At 37.6% G+C, this 20,359-nt stretch overlaps 5 protein-coding genes across 7 annotated transcripts in view; 3 read left to right on the plus strand and 2 right to left on the minus strand.

Annotated features, from left to right (window-relative positions):
• Window positions 1–3,147: 3,147 nt before the first annotated feature.
• LOC109534749 (regucalcin) lies at window positions 3,148–4,577 on the plus strand. The gene is made up of 5 exons (XM_019900525.2): window positions 3,148–3,246; window positions 3,302–3,672; window positions 3,721–3,905; window positions 3,960–4,154; window positions 4,213–4,577. The coding sequence occupies exons 1-5, from the start codon at window positions 3,197–3,199 to the stop codon at window positions 4,414–4,416; spliced, it is 1,005 nt and encodes a 334-aa protein (XP_019756084.1). The 5' UTR covers window positions 3,148–3,196; the 3' UTR covers window positions 4,417–4,577.
• Window positions 4,578–8,543: 3,966 nt separating this feature from the next.
• On the plus strand, window positions 8,544–10,048 carry LOC109540585 (regucalcin-like). The gene is made up of 6 exons (XM_019909009.2): window positions 8,544–8,751; window positions 8,807–9,092; window positions 9,146–9,227; window positions 9,280–9,464; window positions 9,513–9,707; window positions 9,760–10,048. Exons 1-6 carry the CDS (start codon window positions 8,702–8,704, stop codon window positions 9,961–9,963), a joined length of 1,002 nt encoding a protein of 333 aa, XP_019764568.2. The 5' UTR covers window positions 8,544–8,701; the 3' UTR covers window positions 9,964–10,048.
• Window positions 10,049–12,198: 2,150 nt separating this feature from the next.
• LOC109540589 (regucalcin) lies at window positions 12,199–13,779 on the plus strand. The gene is made up of 6 exons (XM_048661826.1): window positions 12,199–12,476; window positions 12,532–12,820; window positions 12,868–12,949; window positions 13,003–13,187; window positions 13,240–13,434; window positions 13,493–13,779. The coding sequence occupies exons 1-6, from the start codon at window positions 12,427–12,429 to the stop codon at window positions 13,694–13,696; spliced, it is 1,005 nt and encodes a 334-aa protein (XP_048517783.1). The 5' UTR covers window positions 12,199–12,426; the 3' UTR covers window positions 13,697–13,779.
• LOC109540587 (calnexin) lies at window positions 13,776–17,599 on the minus strand. 3 transcript variants are annotated; one of them, XM_019909012.2, is made up of 9 exons: window positions 17,464–17,599; window positions 16,642–16,734; window positions 16,030–16,583; window positions 15,684–15,974; window positions 15,337–15,628; window positions 15,137–15,277; window positions 14,623–14,757; window positions 14,330–14,536; window positions 13,776–14,260 (listed from the first exon to the last, which is right to left on the minus strand). In XM_019909012.2, the coding sequence occupies exons 2-9, from the start codon at window positions 16,711–16,713 to the stop codon at window positions 14,210–14,212; spliced, it is 1,743 nt and encodes a 580-aa protein (XP_019764571.2). In that variant the 5' UTR covers window positions 16,714–16,734; window positions 17,464–17,599; the 3' UTR covers window positions 13,776–14,209. The 3 variants fall into 3 exon arrangements, with proteins under 3 accessions (XP_019764571.2, XP_019764569.2, XP_019764570.2); XM_019909010.2 differs by having other exon boundaries at window positions 13,776–14,263; window positions 17,464–17,598; XM_019909011.2 differs by having other exon boundaries at window positions 13,776–14,263; window positions 16,642–16,750; window positions 17,464–17,598.
• An 857-nt stretch (window positions 17,600–18,456) lies between these two features.
• LOC109540590 (putative neutral sphingomyelinase) overlaps window positions 18,457–20,359 on the minus strand; it is a 4,412-nt gene continuing 2,509 nt past the window's right edge. Inside the window, exons 3-6 of the mRNA XM_048661824.1 lie at window positions 19,939–20,134; window positions 19,722–19,879; window positions 19,435–19,674; window positions 18,457–19,373 (exon numbers count right to left, since the gene is read on the minus strand). Coding sequence (XP_048517781.1) covers window positions 18,959–19,373; window positions 19,435–19,674; window positions 19,722–19,879; window positions 19,939–20,134 — 1,009 coding nt within the window. The 3' untranslated portion in view covers window positions 18,457–18,958. The remainder of the gene's footprint in view (window positions 19,374–19,434; window positions 19,675–19,721; window positions 19,880–19,938; window positions 20,135–20,359) is intronic.

Consider the following 20,359-nt stretch of genomic DNA (forward strand, 5'->3'; position numbering starts at 1 on the left):
GCAACGCATTCTTGATGTTAAGACGATACGAATCTCTCTTCAGCTTATAGTTAGAAAATATGTCAAACGAATTTATTAGGGCTTATTTTCAATTCTCTATATTATTCCTATGATTAATTGTGTATACCACGCATCAAAATGGATTTTTCCCTTCATATACCCTTTGATTCCTTTATGATTAAATCTTCTCAAATTAGTTAAATTTTTTTAGCCTTCGATTAGTTTAGTTAGAATTTTTTTTTGAACATACACGCGATGGCTTACATTATGTATACATATAGTATGTCAACTGTATCCTGTCTCTATAGCTCTTCCTCGTTTTACCGTCTATTTTAAACAGATAGAACGTCTTCCAATCACCAAAATTAATTGATTTTTTAGTCCTATTCAGATACAAGTTGTAGCAGACGTTCATGAGCAACATACACAACAGCAGTCACAAAAACATGCCACAATGCGAAAAGTATTAAGTAATGCTGAACGCCAAAAACGATTTCGTGCTAAAAAACTAGCATTAAGTAATAGATCAAAGTAGCTTTCATCAACTGAACCACAAAGATTATACAAAGCAAATAAGAATAAATACAGCAACTCAAGAAGAAGAGTTTACACAAGCCCAAGAAGAACAATATGTACAACATCTCGTTAAAGAATGTTAAATGTTGCAAATAAAAAAGATATTTTACATTCAACAGGAAATTAATTTAAATTTTACCCATTCCTGACCCATTTATAAATTACTAGACTAACAAGAATATTAAAATTATAAAATAAAATAATTATTGCCATCATGCGTTAAACAAGTTCAATATTTTATGGTTTCTAGAAATGTATGAAGTTATCACTTCTGTAGAGCGTCCCGTGAAGGTTTTTTGAAAAAACGTCCGCTTGACTTTTAAACTAATTTAGTCCAACGACAGAAGTAAAAATTAGCAAGGAATTCCGAAACAAACACCAATCAGAAAATCAAACAAATACAACCCAAGAAGTTTTTGCTTGACGCAAAACAGTAGATAATGGTCCAGATTGAAACAAACCTGCTTGCTTCAACAGAGAAAAAACATTTGAAAGCTCACAGGCAGTGATTAGTTAGTGAGAGACAAAGAAGGCAGAAGCTTGTAAGATTTTAAAAGTTAGAACAGTTAACTAGAAATAACTACAACATTAAATTCGAGACAAGAAAACAATGAGAAATAACCCTGACAATAAAGATGTATAAGCTCACAGAAACGGGCACTTGCCTCGGAACAGAACTGATCTAACTACGACGACCCACGCGAGAAAACGGACAACGAATTGGAGAAAGAGATCATGCAATAACAAAGTCCAAGAAATCATAAAAGAACTCACAGATAACAAGATCGATATATCTACAAAACCGTCGTGAGGCCTGTGATGACATATACTGCATAAACCACGCCAGAAACAGCAAACACCAAAAGACTCCTAGAGACAGCTGAGATGAAAATACTCCGTAGAATCACCGGAAAGACACTGCTGGATAGAGAGAGAAGCGAAGATATCAGAACAGCCTCTAATGTCAAGAACATCAATGAATGGGTAGCAAACAGGAAGAAGGAATGAAATGAGCACATAAGCACGATGGACCACCGCAGACTTGTGAGAATCGCTCAAAAAATGAAGAAGAATATATAAAGATGTATGATATCTCATCTCTTTCCTAAAATACGTGATATTTTCTATATTCGACGAATGAATAAGTCAGTTAAAAACCAAATTGAGCTGGAAAAAATGGTATATTCTGCTTAAAACCGCTTATACTGATTATGCACCAGCACCAAGATGAAATTGATTTACTTGAACAATCACTTATTTTTTATATGTACTTTTATTTTTGCCCTTGACGTCATATTTTACATAAGTTTAAGTTGAACTGGATTAAATTATCAAATGATATTTATATTTTGATATCATCGTATCCACGTGGTGTAATATTTGAATTAAAAAGCATTTTTCTTTTAAACTTCGGACTCGCAAGGATTAGTTTCATGGGAAATTTGACAAGTTTAATGTGTATCGCTAAGCTCCAAAAGCACTTGATGCATTGTCTGCTTTTAAGTAACAAATTAGCGATTATTAAATTTTTTTCAAGACGGACCAAGTGGAAATGGACCCATTTAACGTACTATGACTATGACTACTTATGACTACTTATGACTACTTATGAGAAAAATAAGTCAAGACATTTAAAACTTTTCGTCACAAACAAATGTCACCTTTATTTGTTATTGTTTCTTTAAAATTTGTATCTGCTGAATGTTTATTTAACATTTTAAATGTTATTCTTCAATGTTTTCCGCCGATTCACCGTGAGTTCTTGTCTACTTTGCTTTTGCTTACTTTGCTCTAAAACTGATTTTGAAGATTATCATAGAAAGTAATTTAACTTTATTAAGTATTATTATTTATGCATTCAATATAAAGGTATTTTGTACGTTTTATCTCTCTTTCAGCTGCGAATTTGCGTTTAAGCCGGATTAAATCGGTTGATGTATTAACATTATCGATGTTATTTTTTATTTCATAGATAATGATAGTTTCTTACAATGGCTGCAGTCATCGCTGATAATTTGATTGACTGTTTTATGAAAAATCGACTTTAGGTTTGATACAATGTTCGTCTTAATGAGAACAAATACAACTACTGTAACAACAACCGTTAAATTCATGGATTAAGTTGATAACAACACAAGGAATTTAACAAATTTAACTTGGCTTTTCTCTACTTGTTCTGACAAAAACTGTTTTTGAACTCGGGTCAACATAAAAAACACAATAATTTTCACTGCTTATAAAAGTTATTGGGGCCATTTCTTGAAACTGGAGAGTTTTTCGGGCTTTTGGATGTCGCCCGAAGCGAACACAACCTTGAAGATGAAAGCCACTCTGCAGTTTCTATTGAATTTGTTTAAATGCAGAGATCACTTAAACGTGAAGTTTTAAACTAATAAAAATTAGACACTTTTGTTTTTAATTGGCAAACGTCTTGATCTATTGTAACATTAGGCGCTCGTGTGGATTTGCCAATATTTGCTTATACTTCGAACTTGGGCCTGCAGATATCTTGAATAAATAATTCTGTTAAAACTCGGGATAAAAAAAGCTAGACACATGGCTATAAAATGGTTAGCAATTTCAATTATTAATAGGTACTTTCGTGTCACATGAGGGCAAAATGTTAAAGGTTCTGCTGGTTGGTTTCCTCAGCTTGCTCTGCTCGATCACGTAAGAAGTGACGCTAATTCCGCAAAACTTATTCCAAATACTAACATGTTTTCAGGTGTGAAGAGTTTGATGTTCCTGCAATATACCAGCTAACTGAACCAGTAGACCATGCGGAAGAGCCGACTTGGGACATCAGAAAGAATATTCTTTTCTATGTGGACATGCACAGCGGCAGGATCTTCAGCTACAACTACAATACGACTGAAGTGAATTATGTTACACTGGATGGAGATGTGACTCCGGTGATTCCTTCGCAAAATGATGATAATTTGCTGATCGTGGGCTTGAATAGGACGGTTCTGGCTGTTGAATGGGATGGAACCAATGAATTGGGAGAACAAAAAGTGCTGTCGCATTTAGCAGAAGAATACCCCACCAGTAGAGTGAATGAAGGAAAAGCCGATAAGCAGGGCCGGCTGTGGATTGGTAACTGCCTGTACCTCTTCAAAAAAGGTTGTTAAGAAGTTTTTGCAGGGACGATGGGCTGGGAAAACGAAACTACTGGCGCGGTCGATTCGGACCAAGGAATTCTCTACAAAATAACCAAAAACACTCTGGAAAATGCCACTGTGGAAATTGCTCCTGTTAATATCAGTAATGGCCTGGCTTGGAATGCCGCCAATGATAAATTCTACTATATAGATTCTTTGTCACTTGTAGTAAGAAATCAGGGGCGATCCGTGAACATTATCGGTGTCTAACTGAAATTTCAGATCGCTGAGTACGACTATAACGACACTTTAGGAACAATCTCGAATCGTCGCGTTGCTTTCGATGTGCGCGATTATCCAGAATTAGCTGGGCATCCAGATGGGATGACTATTGATGAGGACGACAATCTATGGGTTGCCATGTACTATGGAGGCGTGGTTTTGAAAGTCAATCCGACCAATGGAACTCTTTTACAAGTAAATCTTCACTTATTGAGATCTCTTCGGATAAGGCAATTTCCGCTCTTAATGGCAGGTTTTAGCCCTCCCTGCAAGAGATGTTACCTCAACTATGTGGGGTGGACCTAATCTGGACATTCTATTTGTTACCACCTCAAGAATTTCCCTAACAGATGAAGAAAAGTTGATTTATCCCGCTGCTGGTAGTTTATTTGCCGTTACCAACTTGAAGACCAAAGGCCGGCCCGTGTTCAATGCCGATCTGGTTGATTCAATTTGAAACTTTTATAGCAAGAAACACGTCAGTTCATAGATACTTTTGACGAAACTTTTGTGAAATATTGGATTTCATTTGAGGATTTGAACAAATATCCATCCGTCCTAAATATTGTTGATGAATTTTTACTTACCAAAAAAAATAAAAACTGCGTTTTACCAGTGTCTTGGACATTTTAAAGTTCACCACCAGGTCAATTTGCTTGACATTTTGTTGAATTGGTCTGCAGAGAACTTGCCAGAGAACTTGCACAGAAGAGCCGCTTTGATCTGTGGAAATGGAGGCTTCCACCAAAAATGCGCTAACTCCTTAAAAAAATCTTAACATTCAAACCGCACCCAGCAGCAACGTGAGATTTTCACAATTGTTAGAAAACACTGGGCTCTACAAACGCCGACATTTTCAAGGAAATCGTCCTTCGGACTGATTTTTTTCAGCTTTGCAAAGTTGGGCTCAAAATAAATGCTCTTGGTCCAACTCGCTTCTTCAAAAGCGCATAACTTCCAAACTGGGAACTTCCAGCCCCTGGAATTTTTCACAATTTTTTAAAACACTTAGTTCCACTTATGCACACAGTTTCATCAAAAACCCTCAAAATTTTCATGTTTGTCAGCGTAGTAAAATTTGATCTCAAACTGGAACCTTCCACTCAAATGCGCTCGTTATTTTAAAAAATCGTAACTTCTGAAATACGCAAAGCAGGAGCTTGAAATTTTCATAATCTGTAGACGGAATTTGAGTGTATTTACGTTGAGAGTTTTATTAAAATATCCGCAACAAATTAGGCTTTTTCCAGAGTAGTAAAACTTAATCGCAAAATGGAATGCACAAATACGCTCGCTTAAAAAAATTGTACCTTCCAAACTTCCCAAAGCAGTAACTTGCAATTTTCGGGTTAGTTAGAGGACACTTTGCTCCACTTATGAGGAAAGTTTCATCAAAACCCCTTGCACGTTTTGATTTTTGCAGCGTAGTAAAATTGATCTCGAAATGGAAACGTCCACGCAAAAGCGTTTGCTTCTTTAAAAAAATCGTGCCGTCCAAACTACCCGAAGTAAAATCTTGAAATTCGTTCGCAATGTTTAGAGAACACTTGGTTCCACCTATCTGGAAAGTTTCATCAAAATCGCCCAACATTTATTTTTTCAGCGTAGTAAAAGTTGATGTCAAAATTAAAACATCCACCCAACTGCACTCATTCTTAAAAAATTTGTAACTTCGAAACTACTCAAAGCAGGAGCTTGAAATTTTTACAATCTGTAGATAGAATTTAAATCTACTTACGTTGGGAGTTTCATTAAAATATCCGCCAAAAATTAGGATTTTTTGCAGCGTAGTAAAACTTAATCGCAAAATAGAATGCACAAATACGATCGCAGAAAAAAAATTCACTTGCAGTCTTTCTAAAGCAGCAACTTGCAATTTTCGGGCTAGTTAGAGGACGTTTTGCTCCACTTATGCGGAAAGTGTCATCAAAATCCCCCACACGTTTTGCTTTTCCAGTGTAGCAAATTTGATCTCGAAATGAAGGCGTCCACCCAAATGCGTTTCCTTCTTAAAGAAAAAATCGTATCGTCCAAACTGCTCGAAGTAAAATTTCCAAATTTTCGTGCTATTTAGCGAACACTTCACTCCACCCATGTGGAAAGTTTTATCAAAATCGCCCAACATTTATTTTTTCAGCATAGTAAAAGTTGATGTCAAAATTGAAACTGCCACCCAACCGCACTCATTCTTAAAAATTTTGTAACTTCTAAACTACTCAAAGCAGGAGCTTGAAATTTTCACAATCTGTAGATGGAATTTGAATCTTGTTACGTTGAGAGTTTCATTAAAATATCCGCAAAAAAATGGGATTTTTTGCAGCATAGTAAAACTTAATCGCAAAATAGAATGCACAAATACGCTCGCTTAAAAAAAAATTGTAACTTCGAAACTTCCCAAAGCGGGAACTTGCAATTTTTGGGGCTAGTTAGAGGACACTTTGAGCCACTTATGCGGAAAGTTTTATCAAAATCCCCCCACATTTTGAAATTTCCAGCGTAGTAAATTTGATCTCGAAATGGAAGCGTCCACGCAAATGCTTCTTTAAAAAAATCGTTGCACTCAAAGAAAAATCTTGAAATTTTCGCAATCTTTAGAGAACACTTGGTTCCACCCACCCATGTGGAAATTTGTATCAAAATCGCCCTACATTTATTTTTTCAGCGTAATAAAAGTTGATGTCAAAACTGAAGTTTTCACCCAACTGCACGAATTCTTGAAAAATTTATAACTTCGGAACTACTCAAAGCAGGAGCTTGAAATTTTCACAATCTGTAGATGGAATTTGAGTCTATTTACGTTGAGAGTTTCATTAAAATATCCGTAACAAAGATTTTTTCAGCGTAGTATAACTTGATCTCAAAATAGAATACACAAATACGCTGGCTTAAAAAAAAATTGGAAATTCGAAACTTTCCAAAGCAGTAACTTGCAATTTGCGGGGGGTTAGTTAGAGGACACTTTGCTCCACTTAGGTGTGTGGAAAGTTTCATCAAAATCCCCCGAATGTTTTGATTTTTGCAGCGTAGTAAAATTGATCTCGAAATGGAAACGTCCAGGCAAAAGCGTTCGCTTCTTTAAGAAAATCGTGCCGTCCAAACTACCCAAAGCAAAATCTTTAAATTTTTGCAATGTTTAAAGAATACTTGGTTCCACCTATCTCGAAAGTTTCATCAAAATCGCCCAACATTTATTTTTTCAACGTAGTAAAAGTTGATCTCAAAATTGAAACTTCCACCCAACTGCACTCATTCTTTAACATTTTGTAACTTCTAAATTATAATTTTCACAACCTGTAGATAGAATTTACAGAATAGAATTTACATCTATTTACGTTGAAAGTTTCATTAAAATATCGGCAAAAAATAGGATTTTTTGCAGCGTAGTAAAACTTAATCGCGAAATGAAACCCAGAAATACTCTCGCTTAAGAAAAATTGTAACATCCAAGCTTCCCAAAGCAGTAACTTGCAATTTTCGGACTACTTAGAGGTCACTTTACTCCACTAATGCGGAAAGTTTCATCAAAATCCCCTACAAGTCTTGATTTTTGCAACGTAGTGAAATTGATCTCAAAATGGAAACGTCCACGCAAAACCTTTCGCTTCTTTAAAAAAATCGTGCCGTCCAAACTACCCGAAGCAAAATCTTGAAATTTTTTGCAATGTTTAGAGAAACTTGGTTCCACCGATCTGGAAAGTTTCATCAAAATCGCCCAACATCTATTTTTTCAACGTAGTAAAAGTTAATGTCAAAATTAAAACTTCCACCCAACTGCACTCATTCTTAAAAATCTTGTAACTTTGAAACTACTCAAAGCAGGAGCTTGAAATTTTCACAATCTGTAGATGGGATTCAAATCTATTTACGTTGAGAGTTTCATTAAAATCTCGCAAAAAATAGGATTTTTTGCAGCGTAGTAAAACTTAATCGCAAAATGGAACCCACAAATACTCTCGCTTAAAAAACCATTGTACCTTCCAAACTTCCCAAAGCAGTAACTTGCAATTTTCGGGTTAGTTAGAGGACACTTTGCTCCACTTATCCGGAAAGTTTCATCAAAATCCCCTACAAGTTTTGATTTTTGCAGCGTAGTGAAATTGATCTCGAAATGGAAGCGTCCACTCAAATGCGTTCGCTTCTTTAAAAAAATGGTTACGTCCAAACTACCCTAAGCAACAACTTTAAATTTTTGCAATGTTTAGAGAACACTTGCTTCCACCTATGCGGAAATTTTTACCAAAATCTCCCTACACTTATGATTTCAGCGTTGTCAAAACTGAAACTTTCACCCAAATACACCCATTCTTAAAAATTTTGCAACTTCTAAACTACCTTAAACAGCCACTTGAAAATTTCACAATCATTAGAAGATTCTTGGCTCTACTTATGTAGCAACTCTGGAATTTAGAGACAACCTTTGTGATCTGCGATTAGTCTGTGGTTTACCCGTAATTGGAAAGTACAGGGCGTGATTTGGATCACGATTTGGAGAAAAAAATTACCCACCCTGTATATAGTAAAACATACATCGCAAACCAAACAAAGCCATCGGCGTTTTTCGATAAAGTTGAATAAATAACTTTTGACAGGCACGTCGCCATATACTACTGCACGTACATTCAGTGTTTATCTTATTAAGTGTAATTAGTGTTATTTAAAACAAGATAAGGGTCTTATTAATAATTATCTTAATAGTTCTATAATATTAGACAGGTTTGCACTATTTCCCATTTCCAGTGAAAATGCTTAAAGTTGCGGTAGTGTGCATTTTGGCGTGGATCTCGTCCACCAAGTAGAAAGTCCAAATATTCAGCGATTAAACATGATTTTTACTCCCTTTTTTTCAGAGGGGCTGATTTCGATGTCCCTGCACTCTATCAGCTGACGGAACCGGTCGATCATTCTGAAGAACCAACGTGGGATGGGAGGAAGAATATTCTATTCTACGTCGATATTCACAGTGGGAGGATTTTCAGCTACAACTACAATACAACTGAAGTGAATTACATTACACTAGATGGGGATGTTACTCCAGTTGTTCCGGCTGTGAATAACAGCTTGCTGATTGTCGGCTTGAACCGATCGGTTCTGGCTGTGGAATGGGATGGAACCAATGAACTGGGCGAGCAAAAGGTGAGTGTGAATTAATTACGACTTCAGTAGGGACAGAAGAGGTTTGCTTTCAGGTTCTTGCCAATATTTCTGAAGAGTTTCCTACCAGCAGAGTGAATGATGGGAAAGCCGACAAAGAAGGCCGGTTATGGATAGGTAACTGTTGCCTAAGTGCCATTAAAAATGGTAATAAAATATTCCTTTGCAGGCACAATGGGATATGAGAATATCACCGCCGGCACCGTGGTGCCAAACGCTGGAATCTTCTACAAAATCACCAAAGACACCCTGGAGGACCCAACTGTGGAAATTGCGCCTGTTAATGTTAGCAATGGGCTGGCGTGGAACGCCGCCAATGATAAGTTTTACTATGTGGATTCTCCTACCCGATTGGTAAGTTTTTGATCTGGTGTTAGACCAGATGCAATGTTGGATTTTCAGATTGCTTCCTACGACTACAACGACACTTTAGGGACGATTTCAAACCGCCAAGTGGCTTTTGATATGCGCGATCATCCAGAACTGGCTGGGCATCCAGATGGGATGACTATTGATGAGGACGACAATCTCTGGGTGGCTTTAGCTAAGGGCGGAGCTGTTTTGAAGATCAACCCCACTAATGGCACGCTTTTGCAAGTGAGTTTTCATTAAAGACTTGCGTTGATCTGGCGCTAATAATGACTGGTAGGTTATAGCACTTCCTGCAAGAGATATCACTTCGACCATGTGGGGAGGCCCAGATCTGGACATTCTTTTTGTGACCACTTCGAGAATTGCCCTTACAGATGATGAAAAGCTGATTTATCCGGCTGCGGGCAGTTTATTTGCTGTTACCAACTTGAAGACCAAAGGCCGGCCCGTATTTAATGCCGATCTGGTTGATTCAATTTGAAACATTAGTAGCTGTGCTTCTTGTACATCGGCTAATAACTGCTTTTGCTAAAAATGTTGGAAAAATATAGTGTTTTGTTTGAGGATTTTGAACAAATATCCATCTGAGTACTAAATATTGTTGATGAAGTTCGGCTTTACGTACCCGAAAATTGGAAAACTATCTGAACTGGGGTTCAAAACAAAGCCAATTTGCCTTTCATTTGCAGCTCACTGAAGCCAGAAATGCATCACTCATTAAAAAACATGGTAAACGTTTCAGATCCGAAATTATCGACATTTTTGGCACATTTTAAGTGATTTTTGAGCGTTCACGGTCTTTAACCGACGAATTCGTCCTTATTGTTGACTCCCATTGTTTATAAATGCATATTTGTGTCCTTGCGTTGAAAGGAATCGATTGAGCTCAAAAAACACGCTTAGGAAATTTTTATTTTGTCAGAAACTTTTCAAAGGGTGGGGGTCGATTATTTGAAAAAATTAAGATTTTCTCAAAATATCTTAAATTTTACAGCATTTTCAGCTCACGGTCCCGAAGAATGCATCGAACTCATTGAAAAACAACATGATAGAAGTTTCACATCCAAAATAATAGATATTTTCGGCACATTTTAAGCGTTTTTTGAGAAATCACGATCTTTAGCCGACGATTTCTTCCCTATTATTGACCCAAACACTTTATAAATTCATATTTGTGACCTTCTTACGTCAAAAGGAATCGATTGAGCTCAAAAAACGCGCATGTGAAATTTTTATTTTTGTTCGAAATTATTCCAAGGGTGGAGGTCGATTTTTTGAAAAAATGAAATTTTTTCAAAACATCTTAAATTTTACAGCATTTTCAGCTCACGGTCCCGAAGAATGCATCGAACTTATTGAAAAACATGATAGAAGTTTCACATCCGAAATAATAGATATTTTCGGCACATTTGAAGCGTTTTTTGAGAGATCACGATTTTTAGCCGACGATTTCTTCATTATTAGGGACCCAAACACTTTATCAATTCATATTTGTGACCTTCTTATGTCGAAAGGAATCGATTGAGCTCAAAAAACGCGCATGTGAAATTTTTATTTTTGTTAGAAATTTTTCCAAGGGTGAGGGTCGATTTTTTGAAAAAAATATATTTTTTTCAAAATGTCCTAAATTTTACATCATTTTCACGTCACGGACGCCGGGAATACATCGAACTCGTTGAAAAACATGGTAGAAGTTTCGAAATAATAGACATTTTTGGCACATTTGAACCGTTTTTTGAGAGTTTACGATCTTTAGCCGACGATTTCTTCCTTATTATTGACCCAAACACTTTCTAAATGCATATTTGTGACTTTTTTACGTCGAAAGGAGTCGATTGAGCTAAAAAAACACGCATGTGAAATTTTGATTTTGGATGAAGTTTTCCCAAAGATGGGGACGATTTTTTGAAAAAATTAACATTTTGTCAAGATGCCTTAAATTTCACATCATTTTCAGCTCACGGACGGGGAGTTTCATGAAACTCCCCCCCAAAATCTCGATTTTCTTTAGTCTAATAAAACTTAATATCAAAATGGAAAATGAAGAAAGAAGATGTCACACAAATGCGCTCGTTTAAAAAAATCGTTACTTCCAATCTGCCCAAAGGAGCAACTTGTGATTTTCGCAGTTTTATAGAGTTTCGCACTTATATAGAAAGTTTCATCTAAATCCCCAAAAATTCTTACATTTCGGCGTAGTAAAAGTCACAATCGAAGCTGCCATCCAAATGCACTAGCTTCGTAAAAATCTTTTAACTTCTAAACTATCTTAAGCAGTGACTGAAAGAAAATTTTCACAAACGTTAGAAGATTTTTGAATCTACTTATGTAGCAACTCTGGAATCTAGAGATAACCTTTATAATCTGTGAGCGCTCTGTGGTTTACCCGTAATTGGGAGGGACAGTGCGCGATTCGCTGGGTCGAAATTTCGAAAAATTCTAATATTTTCCGTTAGAAAATTGCTGATTTTCTGAAAGCGCAAGTTTTTTGTCACAGTTTGGTAGTAGTGTTTTGGTCCGTTATGGAATTTTAGTAATAAAACGCGAATTTTAAAATTGCAAATAAGGCCCGTATTTAACACCGATCCGATTAATTCAAGTGTAAATATTAATAGCAAGAAACACATTAGTCAACAGATAATTTTGCCAAAAATTTGGTAAAACATATACTTTTACATTTGAGAACATTATCAATCTCCACACTCGAGGACTTCCAGCTTTTAACGCCGAGCTTATCGACTCGATTGAAAACTGAAATGTTGTGTTCGCATTGAGGATTTTAATTGTTTTCAAAATCGGACGCAAATAAAAAATTTTCATGCATCAAAATCTTGAACATTAATCTTTTAAAGAGTTATTGATCAACCACTTCAAACAGATAAAACCCTTCATCGTACAACAATCAATCAATCCTCATTCGTGAATTTACACGCAATCAGTGAGGATGTTTAAGATTCTACTGCTTTGCTTCCTGAGCTGGGCTTGTTTCTCTGAGTAAGAATTTTCTGAGTAACAAACCAATAATCTCGTCCACATTTGTTTGATTTAGTGGCGCCGATTTCGACCATCCCGCCATATATCAGTTAACCGAACCAGTCGATCATGCCGAAGAACCAACTTGGGACGGCAGGAAGAATATTCTATTCTACGTAGACATTCACACAGGACGGGTTTACAGCTACAACTACGAAACGACTGAAGTCAAATTCATCCAATTAGATGGAGAAGTCACTCCGGTGATTCCTTCGGAGAATAATGATAATTTGTTGATTGTTGGTCTAAATAGGGCTGTTCTCGCTGTAGAATGGGATGGCACTAACGAACTGGGCAGACAAAAGGTAGTGACTTTAAAACAAGATTTTCTGAGCTCACAATTTGTTTTTAGGTGCTCTCGGAAGTATCCCAAGAATTCCCAACTAGTAGAGTGAATGAAGGAAAAGCTGACAAACAGGGCCGCTTATGGATTGGTAAGTCTTCCTCAATAACGCTGATGGTAACCGAATTTTTGTTTTTTCCGCAGGCACAATGGGAGTAGAAGACCAAACTACCGGAATCGTAGATCCAGACGCTGGAATCTTCTATAAAATCACCAAAGAAACCCTCGATAATCCAACCGTGGAAATTGCGCCTGTTAATATCAGCAATGGCCTGGCTTGGAACGCCGCCAATGATAAGTTCTATTACGTGGATTCTCTTACACTTGAAGTAAGTTACCAACAATATGTGAACGATTATCTGTTGCTACTTGACTATGCAGATCGCGGAATATGACTATAACGACGAATCAGGAACAATCTCAAACCGTCGAGTTGCTTTTGATATGCGCGATCATCCAGAATTAGCTGGGCATCCAGATGGGTTGACTATTGATGAAGACGACAATCTATGGGTAGCCATATACAAAGGAGGAGTTGTTTTGAAAATCAACCCGACTGAAAGGGCTCTTTTACAAGTAACAGTTCACTTTTGCATAACTCTTTGGATGATCCAACTTCCGCTCTTATTGGCAGGTTTTAGCGCTTCCCGCAAGAGATATCACCTCAACTATGTGGGGCGGACCTAATCTGGACATTCTATTCGTTACCACTTCAAGAATTTCTCTTACAGAAGAAGAAAGGTTGATCTACCCAGCTGCTGGCAGTGTTTTTGCTGTTACCAATCTCAACGCGAAAGGGCGTCCAGTATTTAACGCCAATCTTATTGACTCCATTTAATTTTTTTGGGCTTGCTGATATTAAAGTCGGTCAAGCTTAATTAATTGGGATCTATATTTATATGAATAAAACGGTGTACTGCATTTTAACTTTTTATTAACAAACAAAGAACACAGTGAACACAGTATCGTTGCGTTTAATATTAGCTCTTCAGATATAATGGTTTAAGAAAACGGTTCAGTGTACAAGAAAAAGCAACGACATTGCCTTTAAAATAAAACATACAGGATCATGCAGCAACCTTAAGTTGGCGTGAAAAGAAAAATTCCCTTCTCCCGACGACTAGAAGATTATGAACTATCATCACAGTGATAAACAAAAAAAGTGCTTGATAAATTTAACAAAGTTAGGTGAAAAATCGTTTTACAAATCCTGTACATCGCTATGAGTGAATTCAATACACCACATGTACGTCTAGCGGTACGTTAATTTATTATCAAATTGCCTACATCGAAATCGACCTTAATTTTAGATAAATTACTCGAAATAAATACAGACTTTTGCAGCTCTTTTTTAATCTTTGCGAACTTTCCGCTTTCTGGTCCCTTCTCCCGCTTCAGTTACCTGCTGAAAATTTCAAAATAACAAACATTTCTATTTCGACAAACCCCTAGAAATTTAAAGAGCACTTACATTTGTTTCTACAGCTTCGTTATCTTCATCGGAATCTGGATTCGAGTTCTTCTCAGCGTCTTCGTCGTCCTTTCCAGAATCTTTGTCCTCTTCCTCCACCTCGTTCACCTCGGCAGTTTTAGCTTCTTCAGGCACGGCTGCGTCTTCTGCTTCTGCTGGTTCATCAGTCTTCTTTTTCATAGCTGCCTCTGCAAGTTCTTCAGTCTCCTAATAAAAACACGCACTTTTTGAGCAAGATTCCTAATACCAATCAAGCAGTCTTTGCAGACCTGAAATAGACTAGCGGTATTTACCTGTTTCTGGCTAGCTGATGGTTTACAGCAAAGATACAAAATAAATACTACTGGGATACCTAGCACGATTATATAAACTGCCCACAATATTGGATAGTCTGCAGTTAGTTTAGCTAGCTTTTGAACTACACTATCCTGCAAAAGAAACAGAAAAGTTCAGTGAAAGGTTTTATGCTTATTCAACACTTCGAAGCAATTTAAAGCTTCATAATTAGGTGATCTTAAGTAAAGGAACACATTAGCGGGAAATTAAAGGCAGCAAAGCCAGATCCCGTTTGACTGACTACTGAGTACCTCTTTAACACATCTGTAAATATAGCAAATGTAACAGATCACAGGAATAGAACAATAAACGAAGTACAATGCCCATCCTTTAGGGTTGTAGTTCAATGATTTCATCATTTTTCCCCAAGTCGACACCTAAGTACCATGATTATGAATCAATTACCATGATGGCTTCAATAGCGCAACACCTTTTTGACCAAGAATTGATAAATGTAACTTAGAAACTTACAGATTCGATGGCGATTTTCTGCCTTTTCTTGTCAAATGTCGCGCTAGCCCAATGTTCGGCTACTTCAACTTCTTCGGTAATAATAACATTATCAAACAGGATGTTATTGGACATCGACCACAACTCAAATCCTACAGCAGACTGTAAAAACGACAAAAGTTAAGCTTCGATGGGTAAGTTTGTGGAAATATCCGCCTTACAATAGTTTGCATCTTGAAAGGTTGCTTATCCTCGAAAAAGTGGGGGTTGGGAATCTTGCGCGGCCTCCATTTTCCCTTGTAGTTGGGATTGTCAATTAGAGGCGCCCTCCATTTTCCCTTATAAGCGGGGTTGTTCACTAGCGGCGGCTCCCAAGGTCCACATCCAGGCGCATCCGCACATAGAGGGTTCTCAATAAGGGGCGCTTCCCACTCTCCGTCCATTTCCGTATCCCAATCAGTAGGCTTTTCGGCCACGGGATCCTGGATCAGTTTTGGCTCATTTTCCAGCCACCTAAAACAATAATTTAATCACCTCTAAAAACCCACTGGGAAACCAGGAGACGTACCCATCTGGGATTGTCTGAGATTCATCTACAATTTGAGCGGGCGCATCTTCATCCCAATCGCCTGGCTTCACAGCAGTGGGGTCTGGGATCTTTTCCCGTTCATCCCAATCTTCTGGTTTCTTGTCTTCTGGATCTTCAATCTCAGCGGGAGGATTGACTGCAGGGGAAAAGTCTTCCAACAAACTACCCGACTTTACTGTTTTCCTATCGAGCTGTATTTCGAAGGTATTGTCCGGTCGCAGAATCAGAGTGTATAAATGCGGTAATTTATCAGCAAAACTCTCTTCCAGCCTGGAAATTTGTTTTCTATTAAGTAAATCATTCGTATTGCTCTGGGCGAACCTACCTTTCCTTTGGTTTTTCGCAGTGCTTTTCCTCGACAGATCCATTCTTCGGGTTTTTGTGATTGAAAATAAAGTGAAGCTTATGGTCGTTGCCGCATTTATCCGGTCCAAACATGATGCTGTACGGCGTTTTATCGTGGAAATTCTTCAAGTTATTCGTGTCTCTGATATCGCTTAACAGTTTCAAGTAGGCGCCACCACACTCTTGGCCTTCTTGCAACAGCACCTCATACTGAACAATCAGCGGTTTGTCTTTGAAAACGAAGGGCCGCTTTAAATTGGCGGAAATGGCAGAGTGTTTGGCCTTCGATTTGAGAACCAGCCCCAAATCGCCCTTCAGGCCATCCTTTTGTGGCGACTCAATGCCCCATTGGCCGTCGTACTTTGCAATTTCATCTTCAATCCCTTCTTTTTTCGCTTCGGATTTCACCCAAGTTTTGTCGAATGCAGACGGACTATCAAAATGATCGGCAAAATAGACTTTCGACGAGTCTAAAGGGGTGGGACTTTCATATGGAATGTCTGTATCTTCGACTGTTTCTATTGTAACTTCATCCTAGAGAAACGGAAAATGCTGGGGTGGTTTTCTTTAAACTAGGTAAAGTGAAACTTACATCAGTTTCCTGTGAATAACAAGTTGCGACTAGCGCCACCAGAAGCAGTGCTGTGCACCCTTTAGTCCTCATTCTGGATATTTTACTGGATGTCTAAATAAAAAATGCCCTGAGAATATTAGAGGGATTGTGATGATTGGAATGTGGTTTGCAAGAGTAATTAGAGCTTATCCATTTCATTGTTAAGCAGAAATAATACGACAGAAACCAAGTGATAAGACTTTTATGATTAAATATTAATGCCATTTGCTATCTTACTAGTGCTGTGTAGAAAGATTACAACTTTATGGTTTCAAAGGCACGCTTTCCACAGCAAGAAGTAAATTATTCAGCGAGGAGTTTCGTGGCCCCAAATAGTATATGGCGATTTGCGACAAGTATAATAATAGATCTTTCAATAGCCAATAAATCATTAAGGCGCTTTAAAATGCAAACACCGCCTAAAACACATTAACGTATTTAATTTGTTCACACAAACTAATCTTTAGATTGAAGTCTGCTATCTGTTAAATACACGCTAGTTAATATTTAAGAAATTGTCCACATTGCCTGGGCCTTAAAGTCCAGGAATTTGCTTCAATAAACATAGATGTAGATACATCCATAATTTGACATCTTGTTTTACAGTAACATAAATCAGGCTTAAAAATTTAGTAATAATAAATCAGGTCATAAAGCTTGGACTTTTATGGGCGAAAGGAAATAATGTTGCCCGAAGCCAAAGCCCTATAAGTTGCCACTGGCTTCTAACTTATAACCTCACAATGAATTAACAATTTTCAAGTACAGCAGAACATGTAAAGTTTTGTGATAAATACTTACATTAACTATAAACCTCTCAAAGTGTCTGGGGGCACTTTTAGGACGAAATTTCGGAAATAATTATTATTGAGCTACGAATACAAACCGACTATTGTTTAACTTGACAGAGATTCTGACATTCGACTGAACATAGGGTGGAACAGCATTGCCAGAAAACTCCTCATACACAATAGTAAGCGTTAATTATTTTTTATTTTGTTCCACATGCAGGTACATAAATGAGTCCTATTTGAACCACTAGAATCTTCTATGCATCTTATTGAGTTTTTTCTTCGGAATATGCGTTAAATTACCTCTTGAATCTACGATTGAACTGATGATTTTCCCTCAACGGACATATTTTTCTTTGAATCTGACAACGCCGAAGTGCATTTCCACCAATCACAAATGTCCATATGTCCAATCGAATAAAGGTTGTTTGAAATAAAGGCGGAAGCTCGCAGAGCGTAGTGTTTCAGTTAATTGAATTAATAACGCGTATTTTAGGAAGCATAGACAGGAACAAGTAACGAGTTTTTAATTGATTTCTATTAGCTTGTTAATGAGCGTTTATTTAAAGGCCAACTAGAAGGGGTCTCTGAACAAACACGCATTTTTGGTCCAGATACACGCTGATTGCCAAACATTTTGCTCTGAAGCGGTTTTTTACGCTGTTTAAAATGCTGAGAATTCATTAAAAAGATCTAATCATGAATAAGATGCAGCCTTAAGAAGTATTTTCCTACTAGCGAGATCCCACAGACTGCAAGCACGATTCTGGTGGTGTTTGCAGATGACACAACCCTCCTTGCATCAACATGCCACAGGAATGAGTCAAGTAGTCGGTTCATCAAGTCCAAGAAGATGAAGATCAAGTAATATAATTGGACAGAGTGGATGGGAACTTCATTAGCCCCGCAGAAGAGGCTAATATCTTAGTGTTAACGCAAACGAAAGCAAAACATACTTGTAAAGGACTGATTCGAGAACATCGAAAGATCAGCAAAATTCGGGTTTAGGAATGATCATTAGAATTTATTAGGTAAAGGTAAATACAAATGGTCACTACATGTTTAACTTATTTTAGAATATGTTGATATGAGCAATAACATTGAACGTTTAACAAAAAAAACAGTTAAACCATACACAATCCCCAGTTCCAATTATACATATAATTGTTCCAGGCATTATTCTGCTAATTTCTTTGTCACAAAGTACACCTAACGTGCTTCTTATCACAAATGTAAATATACATTAAGAAATCGGTCAATTCACAACACATAAATAACAAACAATTTCCTTGAATTTCTTTCCGTTTGATTGCCAGAGCTTGAAAAGCAACACGTAACTGTTAGCCAGAAAATGAATTCACAAAGTTCCAATTAATTAATTGAAATTAAGTCTTGAGCTCTTTTTGGAAACTTGATAAACCAGTGGCAGTGTACACCGGGAAGGCAAATTAATGTACAAACCGTCTTCACGTTTGGCAAAAAATGCAAAAAAACTAATTCGATAACTATCTAGAATGTGCGCACTCATAAATATTCTTCAAAGACATCTCCATGGCCAGCTTACCTGATAACACCCCATGCATTTCGATTCGGCTCCACAGTGTGGCCATTAAAATAAAAAACAGCACTAACGCGGTGAAAATAATTCGGAAAACCCCGAAAATCACTGGATAGTCATCGATCATTTTCACACTAACTACAGCCGGGACTATTAGACTAGCTAGGAATAGAAGAAACAGTAAGAGCACTGCGGTCCAATAGAGGATTTTTGTTTTTGAAATGCTTTTTAGCGCCTCTTTACATAAGGCGACACATTCTTCCAGCACCAGTTTCTTAGCTACTTCGTCCGGGCAATTTTTGGAAGATTTGCTGTCCCTGGAGAGCGACAACTCAACCAGAATTGCTTCATGGTCGGAGTAACTGAAATAAATGAAAATACATTTATTAGACAATAATTTTCTTGCTTTCAGCCTGGTAGTACCTGAAGGATTGTTTAGGAACACGATCTGGAAGAGGCAACGCGTAGCTTTTTAACTCCACCTTTACGTTTGGGCCGGGGTGATACATAACATAGTCTATCCTCTTGCCTACAATTTTGTCCTTAATCAAAGAGGAGGGCGTGTAGCTGTTCCGCAAGCTCTCGTTTGTAGCAAATCTGTCGTCCGAGATGCTCCCCGTTTGCATGTAGGCGTCAACCAAACCGGGCACTGTTAAAATCACCCTAAAAGTCATCTTGTAAAACAGCCTGATGTTAAACACTTAACTTGCCTGTAAGCCAAATCGCCCGGTTCAGTGTTGAGATCACCAGCTAGCACTATTAAATCCGCAGAGCCCGACGTGAGCAAAATGAATTGAGCAGTGTCGTAAGCCTGAAGGACACGGTGAGCTTGATAGTCATCGGACGAACGGTTGTATTCAGCGTGAAGCTGAAATAATTCAAGAATTAATCACAAACCCTCCAGTTGTTCATTAACAGCATACTTACATGGGTGGAATAGACATTGACGAAATACGTTTCGGCTTCTTGCTGGACTTTGAGTCGACACATGCCAACTCCTTTGCCTCCCCACCAGTCTCCATGGTGGAGTTTATGGATGTAGCCATTCACTGACCATTGGTGGAAGAACGTTTCCTCGATTGGGTGTTTTGAAAAAATGCAAATTCCTGAGCCAGTCACACCACTGAAAATTAACACAGATGGTATCAATTTCTCACTAGATCATTTTCAAGTTTCAGAAGGGCATCGTTAATCAGTTCAAACCAGGGGCGGATCCAGCTTTAAATTCAGGGGGAGGGGGGTTATGTAGAAAAATACAGTCTTCTGTTGTCTATGAAATTAGAAAAGTTATCGTCGTTTTGTGCAAGGGTGGCGTAAGATTATTGCAAAATTTCATGTTTTCCGTCCC

This window comes from Dendroctonus ponderosae, unplaced genomic scaffold, assembly GCF_020466585.1.
Source record: "Dendroctonus ponderosae isolate FM_Combo_2020 unplaced genomic scaffold, Dpon_F_20191213v2 Dpon_F_20191213_1, whole genome shotgun sequence".
Classification (NCBI taxonomy): Eukaryota; Metazoa; Arthropoda; class Insecta; order Coleoptera; family Curculionidae; genus Dendroctonus; species Dendroctonus ponderosae.